Raw genomic sequence first — 27,914 nt, forward strand, 5'->3', positions numbered from 1 at the left:
CAGTGCAAGGAATCAGGCTGAAGTGAAATATAAAATATACTGAAATTACATCAATATAAATATAATATACAACACTGCTGAGGTAACCTAGAAAGCAATATAATCGCCAAAGCTGAGAAATGGCCTTTGCTCTTAGTCTCACTAAAAGAGAAAAGAATACCCTGTAATTACAACATAAAAGACAAAGTAATCCAAGTACCAGGTGGCTTCATTTTGACAAACGCTTACAGTACCCTGTAATTATAGATACATATAATTAGTTTTACTCTGCTAATTAGATATAGTTTTGTAAATTAAGAATTCTATTAATAAACCATAAAGTATTAAGGAAGTCAAAACTACCTTTTAACTAATTATCCACGTTACAGTTTTAGTGTTAATAGAATAAATGTGTGAATATAAATGTACAGGGTTGCAAAAACAGATTGCCAGACTTCTCAAAACACCTTGAGATGCATTTAGAGTTGTTCATCGGTGTTTCCTGTTGAGTGTAGTGAGCATGTGTGGAGGTCTAACCTTTACTTCTGCTTGCGAGAATACAGCAGATCTACAGTAGTGGACAGGTCAATTAAAAATGGCACCTTTATTAATGGAGAGCAAAATGCTAAGTCCCTATCTTTGTGCTTTTTTTGTAACAACATGACACTAACATTCACCTTAACTAACAATTCACAAGTCTGGGTTAAACTTAGAGTCTCCACTGGAGTATTTTAAGTTGCCATTGGGATTTCAGATGTACAGTATAAGAAAAATACAATTACTTCAGATTAATGTAAACAACAATGCATATGTCTGACAAAGATAAAACAAAGGGTAATATTTTGGTAAAAGCATTCAAAACACCTTTAAAGAGATTTAGTTCTGATCTGCTTTTAAGGACACTGTCACTCTTCTGTGAACCTTTTCAAGAGCAGTAATATCCTTTTTATAACACTGTGGCTACAGTTGTACTCTACATTGTAAAAAATATTTTAGAAGTGCACTGCATTAGATTCTGCACATTTTATGCTTACTGTATATCTATCCTAAACCTATTTCCTCTTGCAAACTGAATTCTGGAAACTGGTTTAGAGCATTTCATTGCCAGCAACACTGCTGTATGCTGTACTGTTCGTGCATTGATAAATAAACCATAATTGATTGATTGACGACTCTACATGAACGTGTACATTCTTTTCAGAAAAGAAGAACTATACATTCATTCAGACATACATGAAAAAAACATCAAACAAACAAAAATAATTAAAAATAGATTAGGCTCTGCTCTTTAATAAAGCACTTAATTCACAACAGAAACTGCCTCATTTAATAGTAATGCACTTAAGATGCACAGTACAGGGTAAGTGCGCAACTGGAGCTAGGACTCCACTCATGTCCTCCGGGCATCTCCATGAGCCGAAGGTGCATGCCCACATAACCGCCCTGCCAAAAGACCAGTCAAGCCACCCTACAGGTCCAGGGTGCCTTTCTAGCTTGCCAGTGCCTGATTCTGCCTCTAAAGGCAAAACAACTTTGGCTTGAATATAGGTCACAGCTCTGATGTGCTGTGTATTGTACAGTAGGAGCAAATATTTGATCCGCATCCTCTGCACTCCTCCAAGTCCACAAGTGTCAAATCCAATGAGTCAAAGGTACCAGTCAGCTAACCCAGGGGACTGAGAATGCCTTCTGAGCTCCAGAGCTCTGACTGCTCCAGACACAAATATCAAATAGACCCTGTTATACATTGAAATATCTGATACACTGGAAACAACATTTTATTAAATTCACTAAAAGAATCAGCATATACAGTACAGAATCTAATTTAAACATAATTAATAGTTTCTTAGCTGTGCTAACATGCATTATTCACGTAATTACTCATTTTTCTCTTTAACTACTTTCTTTTTAGTCACAGTTTTTTATCTGCATCATTACCTGAAGGCATTATTATTCTTCAAAAGAACATGATCCCCACTGTTTTTTTATTTTTCTCACACCATTAATGGCTAGCCAATATATGTACAGCTTTTTATACAGATAATGCTAGATGTCCCAGCTATTTATTCTAACTTGGATCCTAGTTTTGCTCTGGGGTGTAGTAAAGTAATCTGCTTGCTCACGGGGGGCAATTTTTTTTATAATAGGGCAAATGGGACTCTTTGTCAATTTCTTTTCAAGCTTTACAAGTAATAAGAGTCAAGAAAACTCACATCGGGCTGGTTTTAAATCTCATACTGGGCTCTTTTATTGTAGTGTTTGGTGTGAGCATAAAAAAAGAAAAACAGGTTCTTTTTTAGTTGAAAAGAACATTTTGTCTTTGCCAGTGTAACAGTTCATAGAAGTCTTTAACATGGTTGAAAGGCAAAACTACAATTTTAGGGTAGATTTTAACCATTTGCTATAGTCTGCAACCTGTTGAGGAAGTAGTACTAGATTTTTACGAATTCTATGTGAAAGACCATTTAATAATTTTATAATGACAGAGTTTGCTAATCATCCTATTTTGGCTTCATGTTTACGAACTGCACAAGTTTCTGAAAAACAAAATAAACCATATTGTATACTGTACAGTATGTCCACTGTTGCTTTGTTCGTTAAAAAAATATTTAATAAAACTATTTAAGCAAGCAGCTATGTTCTAAAACCATGTTTACTATTCTTTCAGATCCTGATTCCATCAAGACAATTCCCTAGTTCTAATTGTCGTTTCATAAACTATCTATCCATCCATTTTCCTGGATAAATGGGTCATGGGGGAGCCAGAGCCTATCCTGGCAAGCAACAGGCGCAAGGCAGGGTACACCCCGGGCAGGACACCAGTACACCGCAGGGCAGACAGGAAACTGGAGCACCCAGAGAAAACCCACACAAATACGGGAAGAACATGCAAACTCCACACAGATAGCGGGTCCAGAACTGAACCCAGGGCCCCGGTGCCGCGAGGCAGCAATGCTGACCACTGTGCTACCATGCCTCCCTCCTTAAAATCACATTAATAGAAACGGAAGCCAAGCCTAGTGGACTATAATCAAATGGCACACCTCTTTAGAACACACACCCTCTACGGCATACTACTACTGCAAATCAAACAAAAGCAGGTGACAATGATGAAAACTGAAGGAACTGTGCCTCCATCTCTGCACGTTGAAAGAAAATCCTTTTCACCTATCGGTTCTCGGCCTTACCTGATAGTAGTTTGGCCAGAAGGTGCTGACGGCAAGCTCCACCTGGTTCCACGAGTGTGAGGCCGGCCCAGACATGTTCCAGACAGGACTACCCAGAGGGCCACTGTTGGCCTTAACATACACGCTGAGCACACCAGGGACTGAACCTTCTCTGCCAGACACATAGAACTGAAAGATGACGCAATGGGTGTCATTCTCTTTGAGCTGTGGCATCAGGAACTGTGCCTTCTGCCCTGCGAACTTGCCAGAGGTGTTAACCATCATGAAGGCTGAACCTGAAAAAAAAAGAAACACAGGTCAACATCTGACATTCAAGAAGGCAGAGGAATATTGCAGTTTTTTACTAAATTATCTGTTCCAGCATGCAACACCACAGCACTGTAAAAAAGCCTGTTAATGGATAACCACAGGATTACATGTACATCAACATGAATATCCTAGACACAGAAGTAAAATTGTTCTTGTGAAGCAGTTTTCATGGGGTTCTCCAGGCACAAACAGCTGTCGCTGCAGTCTTTTCTGGTTTTACTACATGATCCCTTGAAGCAGGTTTAATTGAAAAAATGCATAAAAAGTAAAATAAAAAATCATCATTTAATCAAGTATAATTCTCATTCCTCTTGTGTTTTTTTACTTTATACATCTAAAAGCAGAAAAACAACAGTGCAGTATTACAGCGGCAACCTCTAGCTTTCTTAATTGCTTTAAACAAAAACACTTTGTCAATCCAAATCTTTTGCTCTTTGTAAAATACCACAAGCTGAATATTTTCCATTTCTAAACACTTTTCAGTGCATATTGCAAAATACCAATACCAAACAAGTATCTGACTACATACTGCATTCATAAGAATTGTAATTTTATTAAGTTACCAATTATGTTTTGATCATGTCATCATAACTCTAAATTTAAGCTGGGAAATGTAACTACTTGAGAGGTGGGCAAAGAGAGAAGAAATTCTGCTTTTTATTTTGCGAGACAGTACAGAAGCCTTTATGGTTTCGTGCTTCTAATAAATAAAATACATGCAGAAAGACATCAGTCCTTTCGGCTCTAATTTTGTAAACTAGTACTGCCTGACAGCTAGCTCTACAGATGTGTAACTAGAAGAACAACTGCTTCAGCTTATAGCGCTAAATCGTGCAACTATATGCTGCCTTCACGAAAAGACCATTTGACATATCAATAACTCAGAAAGACTGCTTCCCTGTGAGCCCTGTGTTACAAGAGTAATTTGCTCCAATTTCATGTGTCTTCAGGCACAGATAACTAGCAAGAGATCCGTCATATTTATAGAAATTAAATGAGAACAAAAACATTTTGCAGTTCCCTGTCAAGACTCTGTAGGCAAGTGGTGGCTCAATAGGATGTTGAAGGACTACAGTGTCTTTGAGCGTAGTACCACTGGAGCCATTTCTGCTAGCGGTGAGCAAGAGCTTTATGTAAAACAAGTTATTGTGGTTTCACCTTCAATGTTATTAAATCACTCCTGAAAACACCGCTATCAATCAAGCCTTGTCTTCTGCATGTTAAACAGGCATCTCATCTAGTATACTTGTAGAACACAAATTTGGAATAGCTGTGTTTATGAAGACAAACATCTTAATAGCCTGTGGGCAAGCTCTTTAAGGTAACAAAATCAAACAAGCCCACTAACCACAATGGGTTTGTAACTCTCTAATTAATACTTTCTGTCATTGAAGCCAACAAATAGCTACTGTATACTATGGAAACCCACAGCTAAACAAAAAAGGTTTTAAGTGTTTTTTACAAACACTTAAAGGTGCACATCTGATGAAATTATTAGAATACATTTATTAGAAACAATGCAAAAAAAACATACTGCTGCTTCATGTCTAGGTCATGACATGCCAGGTGTGTCAATCTCTGGAGCTAGTTCACTCATCCTCACTGGTAAAGTACCTAATGGCAGCAGCCATTTTGCAGTTGAAAGAAATATTTTATCCGCTTACGTAGAAGAAAATGCTGCTTATACTTATCAGGCAGTGCTTCACCAGCATGAAAATGACCCAAAATATTTGGTCATCTTGAGAGCTCATCTCGAAAAAAGTGGGGAAAAAAAATCTCAAATCAACCTTCAGGTTGAAATCCAACTGAGAATGCATTTTGAAGAGAAACTAAAGTCAGAATACATCAGGAACACATAGTGGATACAGCATAGGCTTGATTATGTAATCAAATGATTACGCAAAGGGTATGGTGAATTCGAGGACTTAAAGACTTCATCCAGTTATTGCTTGAAAGGCAAATGCAGCCAAATACTGACTTCTAAAGTCTAAACATACTTTAAGTGTTTAAGTGAATGTCTCGATATTTTGGCAACTCTTGTGATGAACAAAAAGTATGCTTTTGTTCTAATACGATGAAACGTATGCATGGAATCAGTGGACATTAAAATCTACATTATAGTGTACTCATCACTTATAACTTCATGATCACCAGTACAAATTGCTTGATTGTAAAGAGAAATTAAGTCTTGACAGATGTGCCAATATTTTTGGAGGGCAATGTATAAAAAGTACAGCTATGAATAAAACAAATGACACCTTGAAATAATATGTTCATTCATGTTATACATGAATGAACATATAAACGTTTTTATACATATAAACGTTTGTAGCCTTGATTAAATTACAAGGCACAGTGTTAAATTGCTTGTTTTTAATTCCCTAGCCAACCTATCGCAAATTAGAATGATTGTTATTGATCTCTGTTAACAGAGCACAACATAGTAAATCGATCTTCTTGATAATGGTATTGTTTGAGGAGTTCAGATGACTCTGACAGGTTCTGGAATTGCTGCTTAAACAATTGCTCTTTGCTGAACTGTTTAAAGACCTAAGCCACTTCAAAAAGCAATTTCCTTATGAACTGTTCAACAGACGAATCGGTGATATCTTTTGTTTTGATTGTATTTTGAATAATGCAATAGATAGAATGTGATGTTTTCATATTGTTTCACAACAGCTCTAAATTGTTCAAGGGATGGTTTATCAAATGCCCCAATGACTGCACATTTGCTTATATTATTTCACAATAGCAAGGGGACAGGATGAATGTATGGTGAAAGAAAGCATTCTTCTGGTCCAAGGAGTGACTTAGTACTTCTGTTTAGCAACCCAGTAAAACCCCCTGGAAACTCACAATCTTATTGTTATGCATGTACCCTTGTGCCAATTTTCAACACACAATGCACTCTTATGAAATAACTGTGAAACAACGCCATCTGTCATTACTGAATATTTAGACTGATTCTATTTTTATAAGGGGTTTATGTTCTGCTCACAATATTTAACTACAAATGCAGCAGGGTCAAAACAAAGACTACAGTTCGGGTAAACTGATTTGTTTAATTAGGATCCTACAGTAATTAGGATCCTACAGATCCTACAGTCCTATGAGAAGGTGAAATTATTCATAATAATATTTGCTTACACTTATATAGCACATTTCTGGACGCTCCACTCAAAGCGCTTTACAGGTAATGGGGATCCCCTCCACCACCACCAGTGTGAAGCCCCACCTGGATGATGCGCCAGTACTCTCCCCACACACCAGCTCTCAGTGGGGAGGCGAACAGAGTGATGAAACCAGTTCAGAGATGGAGATTATTAGGAGGCCATGATTGGTAAAGGCCAATGGGAAATTTGGCCAGGAAACCGGGGTAACACCCCTACTCTTTTCAATAAAGCCCTGGGATTTTTAATGACCACAGAGAGTAAGGACTTTGGTTTTACTTCTCATCCGAAGTTACAGTATAGTGTCCCCATCACTATACTGGGACATTAGGACCCACACAGACTGCAGGTGAGCGCCCCCTGCTGGCCCCAGTAACACCTCCTCCAACAGCAGCCTTAGTTTATCCCAGGAGTCTCCCCTCCAGGTACTGACCAGGCTCACACCCGCTGAGCTTCAGTGGGCTGCCTACTGTGAGTTGCAGGGTGATTGGCTTAGGTCTATTACTTAGACCTAAAATATTTATTTGAGCCAACTTACCTTATTTATAACATTGAGGGCAGAAATTAACTGTTAATGGGCAGCATGTCTGTCTGAACAAAAGAGGAAGATCTGATGTACAAACAAGGCCATCTTGTTGTGAAGAAAAACAGAGCATGGTCTCACAAAGAAAACAAAAAGGCACCACAGCACTGTCCTTCCATGTGTCCTGAACTTTACACAGATCATGTTTTCTTTCATTTATCCCATATACCTGTGCACTGCATCAGATTCATTTTGAATCCATTTGAAATTACTACCATTTCATCGTGGATTTACTGTTTTTTTTCCACATTGTGCTTAAAATCTCTCTTTGTGAATTATCCACTGGAAGTGTATGAAAATTATACTAGCATTCTTGCAATTTTTCTTTCCCTGATGGACTCTCACAATGGATTTTACTGTTATTGCAAAATATATGGCTTGGTTGCCATTATTCTAAATAAAACCACATTCCTGTTGAACCAAATTTGAAATGTAATTGTCCCATCACATTCTGTGCACCTCCAGCTGCAAAGATCTTCTTTGAAATTCCCCAGAAATCCATGTTTAGATTAATTTCTGAATTGCCCATTGTGTTCTGATTTTCAAAATATGTCTTAAATACTCTTTCAGGGGTGGTTCTGCCTTAATTTTTGAGGGTACAATAAAAAAGCCAAAAATAAAAGGTAAAAAATCCTCCAAATTCCCATTTTCAATTTCCATTTAAAGTGAGTAGCGATCCTTATCATGCCTACAGCTTTAGTCTCAGCATCTGGCATTCCTAATTTTTGGAATGAGGAAAATTTACATTTCCGGATAACCACATTTTCCTTTTTGTATACTGTATATTGCTGATATTATACGTACTGCAAGACTACTTTATGACAGATACCTGAATTCGGTGGCCTATAACATACTCTGGACTCTCCCCAGAACGCGATGGGTAGTGTGCTTTTGAACTTACATGGTGAGCTTTGCCAAAGATTTATACACACTGCTGTGCCAACGAACACAATCAGGTGTAACATCTGAAGCACCAACACATTAGCGCAAGCTCCCACCAGTTTTATTATCACAGTTACTTTGACTTTCCGTCAGTTAGAAATCTTTCATTCACATTACATCAGAATCTACAAAAAAGTGATTCAGACAACTCAAGATGGCCGTACTTGAGCAGTCAATACAAAATGTTATAGTAGCTCATCCATCCCAATCAAATGTAATTAACTCACTGTCAAGAGCCTTGTGTCATTCCTTCCTCTCTATCTGACCATAAAGCTAGTTTTCATACTAAAAACTTTATCTAGATCCGCCAATTGCAATAGTTAATATTTCTGTAATATTATTTAGTAGACCACCATGGAATTGTGTTTCTGCAGAAAGGAAATGAGTAGAACAACGTAAAAACTAAGTCACAAAGCATAATTTATTGCAAGACTAATGCTTGCTTCCAGATGGAAAATGAAAATAAGCATATTTAATACTACCCTTTACAAGATATGTACTGTAACATTTAGGATTCATCTGTATGTTAAAAAAACATAGCATACTATATTTCTCCAGACTTTTAAAGCATTGCATTAAGAGTCCTGAGTAGCTCAGTCAGTGAGAACATTTGCATAGCAGAACAAGTTCAGCCCAACAGCACAGACGTCACTGGATCAAGTCTGGAGTATGCAAGCTGTCACTGACCAGCAGTTTGCAAGGGGTACAGTAAGGCAAGTGCCACCCAGGGCGAGCAGGTATGAGCCAGATCAGGTTTCCTTGGCACGAATGACGAACGAGTGTGACAGGTGGGCATGTCAGATGAGGGCACAAGCAGGTCCTCACCCTCCTTGTTTGGCACAGGGAATTGTAATCGACTTGGCTCAAGGCTACGATTGTCAATTTCAAGCCAGATTAGGTATAAAAAAGAAATTAACTGCCAATTCCATTTAAAACAAAAACTACTGTAAAGGGTGAACAAAAAAAACTGAAAGTATACGTTACCCTAATAATGGAAATCATTTAAGTAAAGCAAAACTAGAACCTGGAAATGTTACCCTCCTAAAAGGCTTTTAAACTCGCATAACACGAGACCAAGCGCTTATGAAAAATATAAAAGGTTGCCTTTCTAAAAAGGCAATTATGTATGTGTCCGAAATAATGAAGCTGGCATTGAAAGCACATTATGCACCTGGCATATTGCATTTTGTGCCTCGTTACACTAACAAAAACATTTTTTTTACTTTTAAATAAAAGGAGCAATCTGTTGGCGATTTGCAGCCTACATTTATCAACAGTCACAAGCAGGTATTTTCAGCCCCAGTAAAGGATGATGATGCTAATTAACTTAGCAGGGCTTTTTTCCCTTGATATCAAGAGCATGTAATAAACGGATCTTTTATTTAAATTGTTTTCCTCTGGAAAATGGCATATCATTAGCTAGTATTGTTTTACATAATCAAGCCACTAAGTCCTTGTAAAAAGTATAGATTTTACAAAGTCCTGCTCTTGAGTAAGCAGAGGGGATATCACAAACTGCATAATGGCTCAGGTGAGAAATTTTAGTGTAATTTTTCATTAAGTCAAAAGTGGACACTCCTTGCTCCCTGCTGGATTTGTGATATCCCTATACTGTATATATTATTCCAGTATTATGCTAAAAATCGCAGGTCCTGCATGTCAAAGAGTATTCGACGACAAAAACTGCATGAGATCGAAAATGTTGAAACAATGGCCTAAACCAGTTCTTACTTAGGACACTCCTGTTTCTTTCATTCTGTTGTGTATGAAACAGTGAAACTACAAACTGTGGCATTTTTATCGTTTGTCTTATTTAACCCTCTGAACAATTTAAAAGTGCAGCATTTTGAGCTTATCATTTTGATAAAATCATGTATTTAATGCCAATGAATACTATCAGGTTCCTATTGAGAACTAGTGCCAAGAGGAGCTGGCATCTTTTCAGATCACTAAAATAGACTGTTCAAGGTTGACCACTGCAATTCTCATGGCAGTCTCTGTAAATTACATGCTTGCACTGACAAACAAACTTCATGTAAATGTGGGGTGGCCAGACTCCGCACTCGTATGAAAAAGAAGAACGGTGTTACTAGGAGACAAAATTATAATAATACCGCTAACTGCTTCACATCAATATCCTCTGCAGTTCTCTGTCCCCTAAACAATAAACAATTCACCATATAATTTCAACTCCTCAATTCTAGCATAATTTGACCACAGAATGTGGTGCTGCACTGTAATTAGTAAATTTTAAAAGCAAATCGTAACTGTTGTTTTAGTACAATTATTTGTTCAGTATAAAACTTTCCTTGAATGACGTATATGATGTAATTTTTACAACTCATTATAAAATTAGAAGGATTTAAAAGCACTTCGCCTGCATTTAGTTTTTTTAATACTGTACATATACTTTTTTAAATACATTTGTGTGATCACCTTAAGAATAAAAATCTATTTTTTCACTGCCGGCTAATAATGAGACCTTTTTTAACGCTTTTTCTTGGCTTCCCTTATGGACGACAGCAGGCCTTGGCATTGCTTGTCAGCCAGACAAAAAAATTAAAAAGTCAATCAAAGTCATCATTCTTCCACGAGAAAGTCACCTCGGGTTGATGGAGATGGAAAATGCCGCCTGTGGCATCGTTCCTGAATATCCCATAAAAGCTTAATTAGGTTCAGATCTGACGGCTGAGACGGCCACGACATACAGACAGCATCAGCGTCATGTTCCTCAAACCACTGAGCTACCACTCTGTGGACAGGGGCATGGGCGCCCTGGGGGATACCACACTCGGCGAGACAGAAATGGAGTGACACGGGACGAAGATGATAATTCAGTACCGTCAGGTAGCAGCTGGCACTGACCTTGACCTCTAAGGGAATGAGTGCACCCAAACCATGCCAGGAAAGGGCATCCCCGAACATTACAGAGGCAGCAGAGCCCTACAGTGTTGGAACCAAGCACTCAGGGCTCCAGACCTCTTCAGGCTGGTTCCACACATGCACTCACCTGCTTGTCAAGAACAGGGGGAAGGAGGAGTCGTCTGACCAGATCACATTTCTCCACTGGTTTTTAGTCCATCGTCTGTGCTCTTTGCCCCACTGCCAAGCGTAACTTGCAGTTTGGACCCGGCAAGCTGACTATGCTATCCTATATGGAGTTCTCCACATTTCTGATGAAACTGTAGTTTGTTTTCATGTCTTGCCTGGTTTTGCCTTGCACTTCATGGATATCGCTATCCTAGAGTGAAGCACATTCACCCACTGTTGTTCGCTGCTGATTAGGTCTTTCCCTAGGAGATTCATGCTGACATGAAACACCCGCAATTGGAGCTGTCTTGGTCACTGAAGCTTCTGCCAAACTTGCACCAACAACTATCCCTTCTTCCAAGTCAAGCATTTTTATACAGTACATATCTCTTAAGCATGTGGAGATGTTATTTGCTTAATTAATGCAACACCTGGCTGGAAGAACATGGTTACCATATACTTGTCCCTTATCTTCCCATGGGGTTTTCATTTTTGTGCCCACTGCATGTACACTGAATATTAAATGAATAATAAAAATAACTGATAAAAATGGCACTGTATTAACAGCCTTTTGTTCAACAAAACAAAGTCACCAAGCTGTGAAAAGTAGAAACATGTAAAAATGAATCCTGTCATTTTATGACAAATAAATTGCTTCCACATCCTAATGGGCAACACAAAAACGTAAAAAGATGCAACTGGTTTTTCAGATGTTTGTAGGCTTGTAAAAAACACCCAGAATATACAAAAAAAGCAGTGTCTCATATGTAAAAATGCTAGAAATTATGTTTAAGGCTTTCGTTACAACTGTCATGTTATTCCTATTACAGCTAAGCTAACACCTGAACCAGAGCTATAATGATGTCCTTTTCAACTTGGAAGGACATTTCAGCTTCTGCTTAGCAAATGGATCAATGGTTTTGAGAAAGGACATGGGATTAGAAAACTGCATTTTAATCATTAGCATTTTCCTGTGTAGTTGTTGCTACAGACACTACAAAAATGTTTTAATTAAGCTGTGATATGGAGAATGGAGTACTCAGAAGTGAATAAACAAGACAGCCCGCTGTCTCACGTCAGAGCTTAGAGATTTTATCAAAGCAGCAGTGCTGGTTTCATAATGTTAACCTCTGTTCTTCAGTGCCTACAATGTTAAATTAATTTAACTACATCTTGTTTCCTGAAAGACAAATAGAGGGTTCTCTTCAGTACTCACTGCTGGGTATCAGAAGGCTGCATTGATTTGTTTTAAGCTTTAATCATTCACTGAAAGCAAGCAGGGTCCCTTGCAGAGCAATACACCAAAGTTTTTTCAGGAAAGTCATTGGTTCTTGGAGTTACCACCTGTTTGAGTTCCTCCTGGATACGTGCCTGGCCAAAGGCAAAACTTCTGAAATCTCAACAGGGTTTGTGAAGTGCAGAGGATCCTTATCCTCTGATGCAGAAAGTTTGTGAGGGGAAGGAATGTAAAGCAGGGAAATCCTAGAGCCGGCACAATTGTTTGAACAGCAGCATCTAATATTACCCATCTCATTCCCATAACATCACCCGCTGAAGCCATAGGCAGCAAGACGAGACAGATAGGCCAGTGATTTGAAGCAAGTCAAACGATGAGAAAATGACTGGATAATGTTAACAAGTCGATAAGACCGTTGCAGAGAGTAGCACAGAGCTAATATGGACAGATCTGGGAGTCGTGATTTGCTCAACTTTTAAAATCAGAATCCAAATGCAAAGCACAAAAAGGTTAAACTATCTAAGATGCGCCAGCCTACCTTTATCCACTCTTTCAAATTCGAATCCATTACTGTAGCCGTTAACAAGATAAATTATTACCCTACTTGTAATGCCCGTACAAATGCACTACAGGAGAGGACCCACCTGGGTGAGCTATTATGTGCCAGCGTCTCCACTCATGCAACCGAACATGAAGAGCAGCATGAAGCTGCACCACCAGCTGAATGAGGAGGGCTCTTCAGGCAGCTGGATTGTGCAAGTCAAGAGTGAAACACAGCCAGGACGTGAGCAAACATTTGAAGTGCCAGGAAGCCTCAAATCTTGCTAGATAAATGCAGTTTACCAGTTGTAATAATTATAGGCTCCCATTTTATTATATATTTTGAAGAGGTTGCATGTTATTAATAATGGGATGAATCATTAAAACGGAGTTGTGTCTTCGCACATGGCGGGCAATGTGGCCTAAAAGCTTGACGTCTTTAATTACAACCATTGAAACACGTTAAAAAGTAGGCCTAGAGCTGCAAAATTACACAGCACAGAACTTCAAATCCCCAAACAATCATGTCGAGTAGGCCTATGCTGACAGTCATCTAGACGAGGCCTGCTTGCTGTGTTGTGTAAAGCTGATGGCAAAGCTGACCCCTTCACCCGAGGTAATAGTCGTATACTCACAAACCTCACAGATTTTGATTGGCTGCAGCTGGCGCATTTACTCAAAGATGCCATTACCCCCTGCGCTGGGGGGTCAATTCCAGTATTTCAATTCCAATTCCCAATTTCAATTCTGTGAATATAATAAGGGAACTGGAATAGAAAATCCTTCCTACCCTCACTCACCCTGCTATTATGCGTCACTGAGAAATGCTGCTTTCTTTTCTCTGATTTATACCCAGTAGAAAAGTGACGTGATTACTGGGAGTATTTTTCCGATTTAAAATAAACCAAAGATGAGAATAACAACACTAAGACAGACAAGTGCATAGTTCTGCTGTAGGATGGTAAAGGATCAAAAGGAACAACATAGCCACCTTACTTTTGTAAGCTGTATTCAATTGGTCTTCTTTCGAGTGCCAATTGACCACATTCTTGTGGTCTGCTCATATGTAATAAAGCTAAGAAGGTGTTTTTATTCATACAGTTGGAGCGGCTTCCCACAAACACCATATTTCCCTAAGCCCAGCATTCTCAGCAACGAAATCCACTGTGAAACCCAAGAAAAGAGCAGGACTTTATTAATTAAAGAAATTAATTAATTAAAGCCACGCAATTCAAATGGATCATTCAGCCTGCCAAGGTTTCTGTTCCTCCGCGCTGCTCTGGTTGATAAAACAACAGCTAACGCAAATACAGGCGGAATGTATCCTGGCAACACCTGCGATACCGGCGTCTAGGAAACAGGAACTGCTGGCAACTGTACTGGAGTGGAAGTGTGTGCGTGTCGCCAAGCTGGGCCTGGGCAGAGGTGGTTTGCAGGTGTGTACAGCTGGGGAGCCAGGCCATTATCACCAGGAGCATCTCCATTCACCAGGGAACCATTAAACCTCTGTTTCCACGCTGCACTCCGTGCTATATTATACTACAAAAAAAGTAAAACAGCTTCTTATCGGTAATTGTACAATCAAACACAATAATGTTTGATTATTATAATAATTATTTGATTAATATTTGATTAAACACAATAATTTTCACCTGTTTTAGTGTAAAAGATAATTTGGGAGAAAGGTAGGAATCAACAGAGCAAAAACTTTTTTTTTTCCGGTTACTAATTTCCAAAATGTGGTACAACAAAGATCCGAAAATCCCTACAACAAACTGTGGGCTAGTCCAAGTAGAAGGCTTTCACTGTTGAGAACTGCGGAAACAATTAATACTCACAAGAGAAATGATTGTGCTTAGAGCTTTATTTTTGTTCCTTCCAAAGACGAACGTGAACATTTTAATTTAATGAGTGACTGAGTACAAAAAACAGTCGATCCTGTGCAAAATCATTATCATTAAACTGCAGTATCAATGTTTTATGAACCAATTACTACTAATTAGTATAACTGAAAGAGCAGTTTAAAATGTGAATTTATTCATCATGATTTCCCAGATAAACGCGCGTTTCGCTTCTAGTAGTATCGAATATTACAGCACGGGCACATACCTTAGTCCATTCAGTTTTCCTTCGGCAAGAACTGCAAGAGGCAGGACTGATATGAAATACATCATTTTATTCTTCCAAAAAGTTTCACAAGAATAGCCAGAAATATTAAGTAAACCCTTAAGGTAGCAGTAAATTCAAAATTTAATCTTTTGGGAAACTGGGTTTATTTTAAATAGATCCATGTGGATTCAGAAACAATGCAGAGCTAGAACCACCGAGGAACCTAAAACTACAGAATACTTTCTGAGAGTCTGAACACATCTAATTATAGTTTGTTAAAATAAGAACTGTTGAAAATCTTCAGGAATCATTAGGGACATTTAGTACTTTCCCATAATACAATTTTAAATAAAGTGTATCCTCATTTTACTTATATTCACATATATATCACCCAACATCAATTTAACTGGACAAGTTGGGAATGTTTTATCTTAACTATGAATATTACTATTCATAATTGTTATTGCTCTAATTTTAACAGAACTGATTTCTGAATCTGACCAACTTCCTCTAACTAAACATGATTTATACAACGATATACTGATGTCTCCAGCATGTCACTGCTAGATAAAAGACAAACCGGAAGACCACTAGACTATTAATCCTGAAAATTAGTATATACTGTATCGATCAGATCACTGCAAAGTGGAAAAACAGGCTTTAAGTATGTTAAAATTCATGTTACTTTATTTTCTGTAATTATTTGCATCAATTCACTAGACATTGCAACACTGTCCATTCCTAACCAATTATCAGGATTGTTTCACACAAATGTTACTACAGTACATGAGGTTAAGCAGGAGATTCAAAATGGACAGAAATGCATTGGGTCATTCACAGCTCTACTTCACCTTGAAAGTTTGCCTACAATAAACTTCTCCGGTCTTTTATTTCAAATTTCTGAAAATCCTGCATGGTATGCAGATGATCTTTTATATTGTAATGAGTTATCATCTCATTTAGATAGCAAAAGAATGTACCACAGTCAGATACTAATCAAAGTCAATCGGACAGAGATATCTAGTGTGAATTTTAAGTTGAATAGGGTTCTTAGTAGTAGATGTAATTTGCAGTAATGACTATTGCGCTCATTATTTCTACCCTATTCAGGGCCTGAACTTTGAAATCATTATTGCAAAAGACATCAGTATGAAGGACCACAAGGCCACTCTTTAAAGCAATACCATCTCCTTCATTCAGCTGCTACCTCACAGTCTGTTTCAGTAATACAATTCAGAGGTCACACTGAGAGAAAAGTAAGGCAACGCCTTGAAAATGTCAATGAAGAGCGATTGTTATTACTTTGTGCCACTAGTAATTCATCCACCTTTGAGGGCTATTTTGTTCGAATGAAGTGCTTAAGTCTGAGCTCATTTTTAATGCAATACAAAGTTTTTTTTTTACAAGAGGCAGCTAACACCATTTCTAACAGTATGTTGGGTTCTATACTCACAGATTAAAGGGTGGACCTGTCTTGCATTTTAGAACTGCAGTATGTAACCTGCCTTTTATGACTGTACTCATTGCAAAGCACATACTGATACCCAAGTGTCTACCTGCAAACATGCCATGGCTCCTTCAACAACAAACAAAACTGGGTTTCCTTTAAGATAAAAAAAATCTTATTGGCCGTATACAATTTCTTGCATTAGGAATTTGTCTTTTCACAGACCCCAGCTTGCTCTCCATGAGACACACAGACAGGGAGAGAGAAGCTTGGGGACAGAGGACAGGGTCAGCCATTTATACGGCACCCCTGGAGCAGCTGAGGTTAAGGGCCTTGCTCAGGGGCCCAACGGAGCAGGATTCTTCTGCCGGCTGCGGGATTTGAACCGGCAGCCTCCCAGCCATAGACGCAGATCCTGAGCCACAGAGCCACCGCACCGCCCATTACTATTAATGGGTTCATTTCACTATCTAAAAATCCTTACATTCATATTTTAGAACTGGTTTAAGCGTGAAGATTTTTATGAATTACAATTTTCTGATGTACAGTTTTAAATGATTTAAGAATAGGCAGGGGTCTTTCCTTTACAGATGTGAAACTTTTTTTTTATTAAACACAAACACGAGAATACATATTCCCGTCAGTACAACCCAACCTCCACTGTCTGGTTGCCCTCAGAGTGTGGAAACGACACACACACACACACTTCACACTTCATCAAACATTCAAAATATCTTAAAAGAGAACACTTCCTCAACAAATAAAGTAGCACCAACTGATGGTAATTTAATACGTAAGGTAGTTATTCAGTGTTTGTTTACCAAAGTTAAATTTTTAAATGCCCTTACTGAACTCCAAGGGTAAAGATAAATCAAATCATTTAATTAAAATCCATATTAATGGCAACTTTGACCTTAAATAAGCTTTTACCATTGGGTTCATGTGGTGGAACACATGTAGAAAAATACAGTACCAACCACATCTTCTTACCGTGTCTCATCACAATGTGGAAACGCAGTTTGCAAAGAATAAGAGACTGGTGTTGTTTTCACGTTTTTATATAAATAGCTTATCACTGACAACACAAAGGCAGAATTGTCATCACTTAACATTTTCATGGAAGCCAGCCTTTCATTTCAGGGAAACACAATTGTTTTAGTCCAGGTGTATTATCACCCTCTTTCCATTGTTATGTTTCATAGCTAATGGCTTCCGCTGATTGTAAGCTCCCATCTGCCAGGGAGTTAAGCACCATCTGCTTCCTTAGAAACGAGAGGGTCATTCTAACAAAATTTTGAAAAAAAGCAAAGGTACCTAAAGAATAACACTGAGACCATTTTACAATTTTTCACTGCCAGCACTGCGCAGTTAGATCTGTAAAGCGCTTCCTCATCTTGGCTTTTCAACATACTTAAAATCAGCTAACTGAAAAGCATAGATTTTCTCGGAATACCTAAGAATGTGAGCATTTGCTAGCAATAATTCATGGGGCAGTGTAGCTCAGAAAAAAAACACACCACATGATCAATTTAGGGCTGTTAATGTCTAGTCATGCATTTCAGGTATGGGAAAAATAAAGTTTTATGATAAGCCCTAAAATCTCATTTATGGCTCCTTTATGGAATAAATCCCATATTGTTGAAAAGTTCCGATCTACTACCATGCAAGTAAAAAAGGAAGTGCGACAATGACATTTTGTAACATTGTGTGATATTACAGTAAGTTAAAAGTGTGAACCTTAACAAAAGAGTCTTAGATCTCAATCACTGTAGTTCTATATTAAACATTACAACACTACTTTTCGGGAAAGGTAATATCTTTAAAAAATGATGTCCCACAACAAAATGTCTGTAGACAATCGTAGTCTGTACAATTGTCTTTCAGGTGCTGAAAGAATGCTCTGACTGCAGTAACCTTGAAGCACAGCTTAGCTTTCCTGGGTTGTTTAAAAATACCATTTGCACAAACATGAAGGAGGGATTCTTCCCCACATACATTTTAATCAATATCTAAACAATTAAATTATTTGATCCAATGAACATTTAATCCTAACCTTTCCAGCTCCTTAATTTAGTAAACTGCCTAAATACAGTGGGACTATTTCAGTTAATTGTATTTTGGAAACTTATTTTCACCTTCAAAGTGCTTTTTCCCTGGATACTTCATCTTTTGCTGATTTGATTTAAATTTTGATTTGATTTCTAACGTCCTTCTGAATTGCAGCCATCTCTCCTCTGCTATCACTGGTTAAGTGGATCACTTCTGGAGTGACAGGCCAGTCTTAACAGATGCCTGATCGTAACCATTTTTCTTCTTCACAGAATCATAGCATTCTGGTGGTAAAAAGATAAATGAAAGCCCATTTCCTTTGTCTATTGGGTATTCTTTGATTTGTTCAATTTAGCCTTGAGATAATGAGATTTCACAGTGGCACAGCATCTCCAGATCCAAAACAGAGAGGCAGAAGAGTTGCTAGAACATATTTTCAGCTTTTTATCTTCTATTCATTATAGTATTCTCAAGTCCTAACCGAATAAAATAATCTGAGATAATTATGATACCTTCATTCAATTAGGTAGTTAGGTGTATCATTTTCTTCTGAAACCAGGAGGCCAAATGAATCTAGGAAATTATCTATAGTAATGCATCATTTAGGTGGGAGATGAAAGACCCTGTTTAACTGGTGCTTTTATTACGACTAAATAATAAGAAGTTAGCATAAGAAGAAATCTAGAAAGGCTTAATAAGTGGAAATAACCCTAATGGGTTTTGTTTTAATGGTATAGTCTAATATTTCCCACCCCTTAACAGAATATACTATAAAGAAAACTGGAGTACTTAAAAAATTCACTATTAGGTGTATGTTTGAAAGGCACAAATTAACTGTCATTAATACTAGCATGGACTAGAAATATAGAAAGGAAATAAAAGATTTTATTACCTTTTGTGAATATTGTCTTACAGTATAAGGTTTATCACATTGATAACGGCTGTTGTTTTCTGGTAATAAAGAATTAACACGTCTTAAATGTGCACCTTAAATTATGTTTACATTTCCTTACACATACCTACTGTATAAAAGAAAACAGTTAAGTGAATTCAGACGTTTTTTATCTAATGGCAAAGACATGCAAAATGTTGAAACGAAGACTTAAGAAAAAAAGTCGTAAACAAAATTGTCAGTTTTATTTTCCTTGCACACTATGCCTGTTTTCATCCGTGACATTGTTTTGGTGCTGTCAGATGGGAGTACGCAAGAACCTACTCTAATAATTAGGATGCTCTTTGAGATTAAGACACTTTCATAATGGTGTCGTAAACCACACAACCCATTTTCTTGCTCTGACTGGCAATAAGAGGAGAGGGGTGTGGCATTTTAAAGATTACAAGTCAGAGTTTTGTCAAAGTGGATTCATATTTCACAAACAGGAACTTGCCAATCACATGGAACACTGTCTATATGTAACACAGACAAATTCTGCTGCTCTTCTGTTTTCAAGGTCAACAGTTTCAATGTTGACCTCTTACAGCAATGCTGCACCGGCGTTGCACAGCTGGTAGGGGCTAAGTTATTCGATAGCGATTATTGTTTATAAGCCAAAACATTTTCTGGGATAGTAAGGGACTATCAGAAAACAACTTTGTATTGTACAGTACTGTATATCCAACCAGCGTGGAACCAACAATTGTGCCTTTCAGCCTCAGCTCACTGCAACAAGCACTTAACAGACACGTGGAGAATAAGGACACGCAGGCAGGCTCTCTGACCTGCACATTTATCAAGATCTTCCCTTTTGGACATGCTACGGGCCCCTCCGAGTCGTTCGGTGCCAGCTGGAGGAGACGCACGGCTCTCACTGATATCACCACAAGCCTACGAGAGCCTGGAAAGTTGCAGAGAGGTTTAGCCAACTAACGTCAACCCTACTTCACTGGGCACTTCACTACCTGAGGACTCCCCATCACAACCGGCTGGCGTCCTAATCCAGCCTTGGACTCCTGACACTGAAGCAAGCACCTTCACCCTGGCTGAGCTCCTCAAAAGCCCCAAAATGAATGAATTTTTTTTAAAAATTATAATTAATAATTGCTCGCACTTATATAGCGTTTTTCTGGACGCTCCACTCAAAGCGCCTTACAGGTAACGGGGACTCCCCTCCACCCCCACCAGTGTGCAGCCCCACCTGGATGATGCGACGGCAGCCATAGTGCGCCAGTCCGCTCCCCACACACCAGCTCTCAGAGATGGGGCTTACTAGGAGGCCATGATTGGTAAGGGCCAATGGGAAATTTGGCCAGGACACCGGGGTAACACCCCTACTCTTTTTGAGAAACGCCCTGGGATTTTTAATGACCACAGAGAGTCAGGACTTTGGTTTTATTTCTCACCCGAAGGACGGTGCATTTTTACAATATAGTGTCCCCGTCACTATACTGGGGCATTAGAACCCACATAGACCGTTTTACACATTCAATGTTCATACATTTAGGTACCGATCATGTGGGACTGACAACAATCTAGGAGTCCTGCAGGTCATAATTAAATCATCAAACTTTAAACACCTAGAATATTTTCATTCTGAAAGCAGCTAACTTGCCTAATTAAGTCACAAATTGAATTTGCTACATTGCTCAAGAACTCGTCTGCTCTCAGTCTAGATAATTAGATGATTTAATGCTGAACTGGGATTTTCCCACCAGGACCAATCATAGGCAAACACCCCTGCTCTAGGCCATAACCTTTCATCTATGACTTCATCGGGCTTTTTGCACAGCAGAGAGGTTTTAGACCAAGTACACGTTTTGCTTGCATTCTGTCTATCTATTCCCATTCAGTTAATTGAAATCAGAGAAAAACCATCGATATTGCCAACAAGTCAATCATATTTTTTTGCTATCCTATATATCTACAGTAATTACATTTTCTGATTGGTATATATGAAGTATTATTAACCTGTAGAGCTCTGCCAATATTAGTTTTATACAGAAACAAAAACTGGCTTGTTATAGCATAATCATAATAACCCAAAGCAAGAAATTCACCAGCTGAAATGTAGCTGAAAAATAATGGATCCCCCATTTGCATAAAATTTGTAACTGCCTTGTGCAATAAATTCCATAATTTACAATGACTTAAAACCATTTTTTATAATCATATTATTCTACAGTATATGCAGATTTTGCTGTTTCACTATCTTCTGGTACAGTATAGGGGAGGGCTGTGCCATGACGACAATTTCTATGATTTTCTTGCACACGTGGAGAGAAAAAGTGACATTTTTAACAGATATTTACCCATCCAAATTAAACAGGGTGCTCATCCCACCAGCTTTCATCAGTAAAAGGAAATATTATAATTTTTGATTGCTTTCTTTGGTGATCAATCAATAGAGATATCCATCCAGAAGGTTTCACCATGTCTCACTTCAAAAGCTTGAATAACTTGTGGAACTACAACACAATATTGTTGTATGCAATGTTTTTAACTCCTTTTGGATGTCTTTTTCAGAGTAAAAGCAGAAAGGACAAACCTTTGAGAAAAGTATTCAGGGCATGGCAACCATACCATTGTTTCCACTTAAATATGGAAAATATTTAAAATATGGAAATATACAGCAGTATACATAGTTTCTGCAGCATTTCAAAATACAAGTCTCGAAACTGAGAAGCAGTATATGAACAACAAAGCAATAAAGTTCCAGCTTGTGACAAGCTGTTCTATACAATTTCATTTTCTATGAAAATGTAAAAAATGAAAATGTTTCATTTATTTTTCCAGAATGATTTCTGTTTTTACATGACACATGTAAATCTTATTATAATGTATCTAGCATTATAATGTAACACTGCAGTATCTGCACTTATTGAAGTAGCAGAGAATGCAAACATCTGTCCTAGCCTGTATTTGGTCATAATAAATTTAATATCCTATGGTAATATCTTTATTATAGTGTAATAACATTATACTGCAAAAATAATTTACTTACATTTTTACAATGTTTTTATTTCAAATGCAAATACTACAGTGTGCAGTGAAACACTTCAGTGTGTAGTAATGAAATAAGAATGCTTTTTTGATTACATATTTTAGGAATAACTATGTTACAACAAGTGTACAAAACACAAAAAATGAGACTTAATTACACAGAGAAAACACATACATACAAACGCACAAATACTAACAGAACGTTATTCCTACAAAAGAGGTTTAAGGGGAAAGTTCAATGATGTGCCTAAGAGATATTTAACCAAAGCAAAACCAGTAGCTTCCTTCTCAAGAAAAGTGTGCTGCAAACTAGTATCTGTAGGGCACAAAGATTTATTGGACATGACTTTGTAACAAATCATGTCCTAAAGGGAAGCTGAAGTTGCAGTATTTTGTATTACTGCCTTGTAAAAGCATTTCACTCTTTAGCCTGATCCTGAGCAATCCAATTTTATGGGTTGAATTTAGAGTGAAATTCCCATTAAAACACAACACAAAGGGTTAGGTGGTGCAAGGTGTTATCCTGTTTGCATGCACTGTGAACCAGAGTTTTAAGACACAAAAATAAAACACTCAAGCTGCAGCCTAAATTGATATTTTAATTAACCTAGAAAAAATGGGTTATATCTCAACCGGAAAACTTGATTTTCCTCTTGTCCAGCTCATTATTTTACACAATAATGTTCAGAGAACACCCGGTGAACAAGAGAAATTGAACACAAGCAGACACCTGGCAAGCCCCATTTAACCAGAGACACATAGTTAGCTGTACAAGGCTGCTTTTGAACTGGTTTATTGGGAACATTTTTTTTGATCAGCATCATTAACAAAATGTGCCATTTATGCAGTGACACAAATTACACGTAATTTATATACAGTATGTACTGTAAAACTAATTTAAAACTGGCAGTTTAAATAAAGGATATATGGACACACATAGTGCCTGTGTTTTATCAAGTGCTGAAATGAAAATTTCTACATATGTGATTTCTCCTTGTTATTTCATGCCTTAACATTTCAATTTAGTACAAACCTCTACCTTTCCATATTTTCAAATCAATACTACAAATACTGTAGGCAGGGAGCAGCCGAGCAGCTGGAGGAATAGTGCTGGTTACCGTGTCTGCGTTATTAAACACAGTGAAAACATCTGGAGGAGAAAAAGGGTGTTCACTGAAGCCTTGAAGACGAGTCTCTCATGTAGCAGCCAGTCATTACCCAAGCTTCTGGAGTCAGGAAGTGTGGAACTGCGGCTCCAAAATTACACCACCAGCACAGACTTCAAACTAACTATTTTTCACTCAGCAAAGCCTTTCATTTTCATTTTCCATGCATAATGACAGCACTGTATTCATTACACATGGCTTAGCACTCCTATAGCGGTTTCCTTCGAGATGCAGCTATATTTGTAAATGTTGACAAACACACAGGGATAATTCCAAGACGTATCACAAATACAGTCACACTCCATTTCTAATGGAGTGACTGAAAGGAGCCACATGAAGGGCCGGCGGCTTTAGAGGGAGGGACTCTGTCTTGCGACGGGAGTACTGTACTAACTCATGTCCCTGCAGTCCACTGTACCACAGTGCTGCTGCCCCTGAAGGGTGAGACACTGCGTGGTAGCACAGCAGGGGCACATTCCCCTCTACAGGGAGAAGAGTGCTGCCGAGGTGGCAGGAAGATGACTTTCATACACAAAATGAAGACACTTCAGGCGCGGAATTTGATCTAAATTAAAAGACAGGCTTTACAGCCACTACGAGATCCCAAAGAAGGGGCAGTGGGACGATCAGCTATTGATTTTGCTATTGATATTGTTGAAGAAGACCAAACAACCCCTTCATCTCCTGAGTGATGTCAAGTCTTCGGCGTTGAAGAAAATTAGACAGGCAGAGGCTGTGTGGGGAATAATGCTAAGCAGTGCTATCGCCCTGTGACGAGTCTTTCCAAGCAAGCAGACGCCCAGCTTTACCAACCAGCTATGAGAATCGCAGTCAGTTTTCATGCTGTGGTTTTTCTGCTCGTCACACCAGTAACTGGGAGGTCAGCTTCTTATTATTTCATCCTCGCTGCCCCGTTTGCTTACCAATCCTTTCCTTGGCATGCTGAACACCGAGACCATCTTTAAGCCAAAACCAGAAGGATGACGAAGGGAGGATGATGTACTGCATGAGCAAGGCGGCAAAGTCCACACTCCCACATACACATACTGTGGGCTCATCGTCACACCAAGACTTCACCCCCACACAAAAAAAGGAGAAGGAAAATCTGAGCAGCTTTATATGTGCCTACACCTACAGTACATGCTCACCTTTACACACTGCTGCGCACAAGTTTTGAAGCCTTTTGCGTTGTTCTGCTCTTTTCACTAAATGTTTTTTTTCCTCCTTTATGTAGAAATAATTCTGGATCTTTCACTGAAATCTAAGTCATGTTTTAAGAAAACAGCTAATCCTGGGATCTCTATTTTGCAGTACAAACATCAGCCATTTGGCTTTTTATGAACACGTGATGTTAAAGATGAGGAACTCATGCCTTTAAATGTGATGGATTAACTGCTGAAACACTTTATATTGGCTGCTAATGTACATTTGACCTTGAGATGCTGTGAACAAGAATCTAAAGATTCTGATTCGGTGTCAATGTGCTAAATGACGAACTTGCTTTCGTCTCACCCAAACTGAGCAGTATTAATAACAAAGGTGTTATAACAGAGATGACAACACAAATGGAAGGCTTGAGCAATTTGTTGGCTCATACATACTGTATATTCTAACTCCTGATTATATCTATGATGTCTATAACTTCTGCACAGCAATGTACAATATATGTATCATAGATACTTAATATGTACATTTATGTTCTCTCCATATATATCGATTAGCATTGCCTGCACGTTTTCCACTGCGATGGATAGAATGAAGGAAGAAGGGCTCAGAAGATTATGTAGCCTTGGCTACATGTTACATACAGGTAATGTTATAAAGGTGCAGTTTGATGATTTTCACTCAATTCTGAAATGTTATTGAGCTGAAAACCAGGCATGTTTTCAAATATTTGTAAAATTGTAAATGCCACAAAACTGGACAGAAACAGAATGAAGTGCAACTCCCCTATCCACCTTAGTTTCGCCTACATAAATCGAGATCATAAATAATTATTCACAACCTCAGTTCAAGTTGGACAATATAAGAAAACCAGCATGACATCTGCATGATAGCGTGAATTGAACTTCTACATACTGCATCAGGACAGCGACAGAATTATCCACTGAACACAAGCAAGGGTGAGACCAGCCTGTGAATAATGCACGGATGTTTGCATCTGATTTGTGTCTGTGATTAAAGCTCGACAATTAAGTCACTCAAGCATATGTCCATGCATTTGCTGTGGCTAAATAACCTAAGTAAGTACACCCTGCAATCAAGCTATAGCACAAGGATAAACAAGGGTGTTCTCTTCCTGACATTGTAATTAAAAGAGGAGTCACAGGAAAAAATAATTGTAAACAATCACATATTTGGTTACATTTGAGTCATTATCGATTCTTTTTGATTACCATTTTTTTCTTATCCCCATCCTTTTTGACTGTTGTATGCAAAAGTTTAGCCAATACTTTTATCAAATATGTAGTTGTCAGGTCATATATGTCAGTTGAAAGGTCATGTATAAAACAGTGGTTTCATAAACAGACATGCAATCTTTCAAAAATATTTAAAATGACTTACTTTATAAGTCACTTGAAAATAGTGGTCTCCCCTCGGTTGTGATTGTCCAATGACAAATTTCCATTCCTTATTTATTTATAAGTGTCTCATCAAAGTATGCCCTATACCAGCAATCGGAAAGATCAGCAAGATCCCTTATGCTTTAGACCAGTGAGGCTACATTTTAACACGTTCACAAGTATTTAACTCTGCTCCCAAAGAGCCATCAGGACATCTAAGTTTCTATTAATCTGCAACACCTGAACAGTTTGTAAATTGATGTAATTAAGCCAATAATGATCTGCACTGATGACCATTAAGAGACTAGACACACACATTGGCCCTGCAGAACCAAAGTTGCACCATCCAGACATAACCCACTTATTCAAGCATTCAAAAGCTTAATGAAAAATTGCCCACTCTGTCATTCAGGGCATTGTTACTTATATATCAGATAAATCATCATTCTCTATAATATTATATGAATATATCAATTCACTCACCCTCATGTAAGACTGAAAATACTGGTATGAACAAAACAGCAAGTCTATAGCTAAACGACTTGCCAAATTACTTTAAAGCTACAAGCATCTGTGCATTTTGTGAGCCGCAGAAACAGTCAGATAAACAACTCTACACTCTTGCCCAGCACACAGGCATAAAAACCTCTTAAAATGCTCAGCAGTGTCCGTGCCCTGAACTCCTGTAATGTAATAAAGTCATCTTTATTCACAAGCTAGTCCCAATTATTCTTCTCACCCATGGATGGATATCATGTCATTTCCCCAGGGATACTAACAGCCATCTTTCTCTTTCTCTTTCCCATGCTTCATAATGTGCACTGAAACACTGCCCAGTGGTATATTTTATCACAGTCACAAATCAGTAACGAACATTCCACCTACAATTAGCCACTGATTCTGTTTTAATATGTGCTACAGTATGATATGAGACTCAAGCAGTCTGTAGAAACTACTTCCTTGTCGAAAAAGGTGAGCTAAGAGTCTTAAGAGGGCTACAATAACACTTGGTTGACTGCAGCATTACAGCAGCTGCACCAGATGTTAGATTTGTTACCTGCAGTGCAAACAATAGTCCTGAAAAGAATGAAGCAGAGCAAGGCTGTAATCCTAACATATTGACCAAAATATGTCAACATGAAATGAAATCATTAGCTGATTCTAAAGTAGTACTTTCAAGTCCCACAGTAAAATTTAAAGAGTTTATCTGTCACAAGGTTGTTTAAATACACTGAACTTAAGAAACGACAAACAGCCAAATCTCTAAATTATACATATGCCTTTTATTAAAGGATATTTATGCAAAGATGTATTTTATGTCTTTTTCCACTACCCCAAATGGAGGTTCGTCTAACGCTGTAGAGTATTTTACAAAACACAAAAAAACAGAATTTAGGATAAAAATCTTACATTGGTCTTAGCCTTCTTAACAACTAAGTAAGAGTTGGTCCAAAATTTAAATTAGTCTTAGTCATCAACAGTCATGAAAAAGAAGCATGCAACAATGACTGAATTTTAAAATAAAGTTTTGTTCTGAGTTAATGTCTTTGGATGCACATTCCTGAAAAAACAGCATACTGAAAAGATGAAACGTTCAGAATGTCAAAAATAAAATGCATAAAAATAGTCATTTCCTAATGGCATTGGATGTTAAAAACATTTGA

The 27,914-nt window shown here is 38.0% G+C and overlaps 1 protein-coding gene across 4 annotated transcripts in view; it reads right to left on the reverse strand.

Moving 5' to 3' along the window:
- The window catches only part of LOC148831714 (receptor-type tyrosine-protein phosphatase mu), a 242,427-nt gene that overhangs the window by 155,969 nt on the left and 58,544 nt on the right, over nucleotides 1-27,914 (reverse strand). For all 4 annotated transcript variants that reach the window (XM_088918656.1, XM_088918655.1, XM_088918658.1 and 1 more), the window contains exon 3: nucleotides 3,168-3,442. In XM_088918656.1, the coding sequence (XP_088774782.1) occupies nucleotides 3,168-3,442 (275 nt within the window). The remainder of the gene's footprint in view (nucleotides 1-3,167; nucleotides 3,443-27,914) is intronic.

Source organism: Atractosteus spatula, chromosome 6 (assembly GCF_055471065.1).
Source record: "Atractosteus spatula isolate fAtrSpa1 chromosome 6, fAtrSpa1.hap1, whole genome shotgun sequence".
In the NCBI taxonomy this organism is placed as follows: domain Eukaryota; kingdom Metazoa; phylum Chordata; class Actinopteri; order Semionotiformes; family Lepisosteidae; genus Atractosteus; species Atractosteus spatula.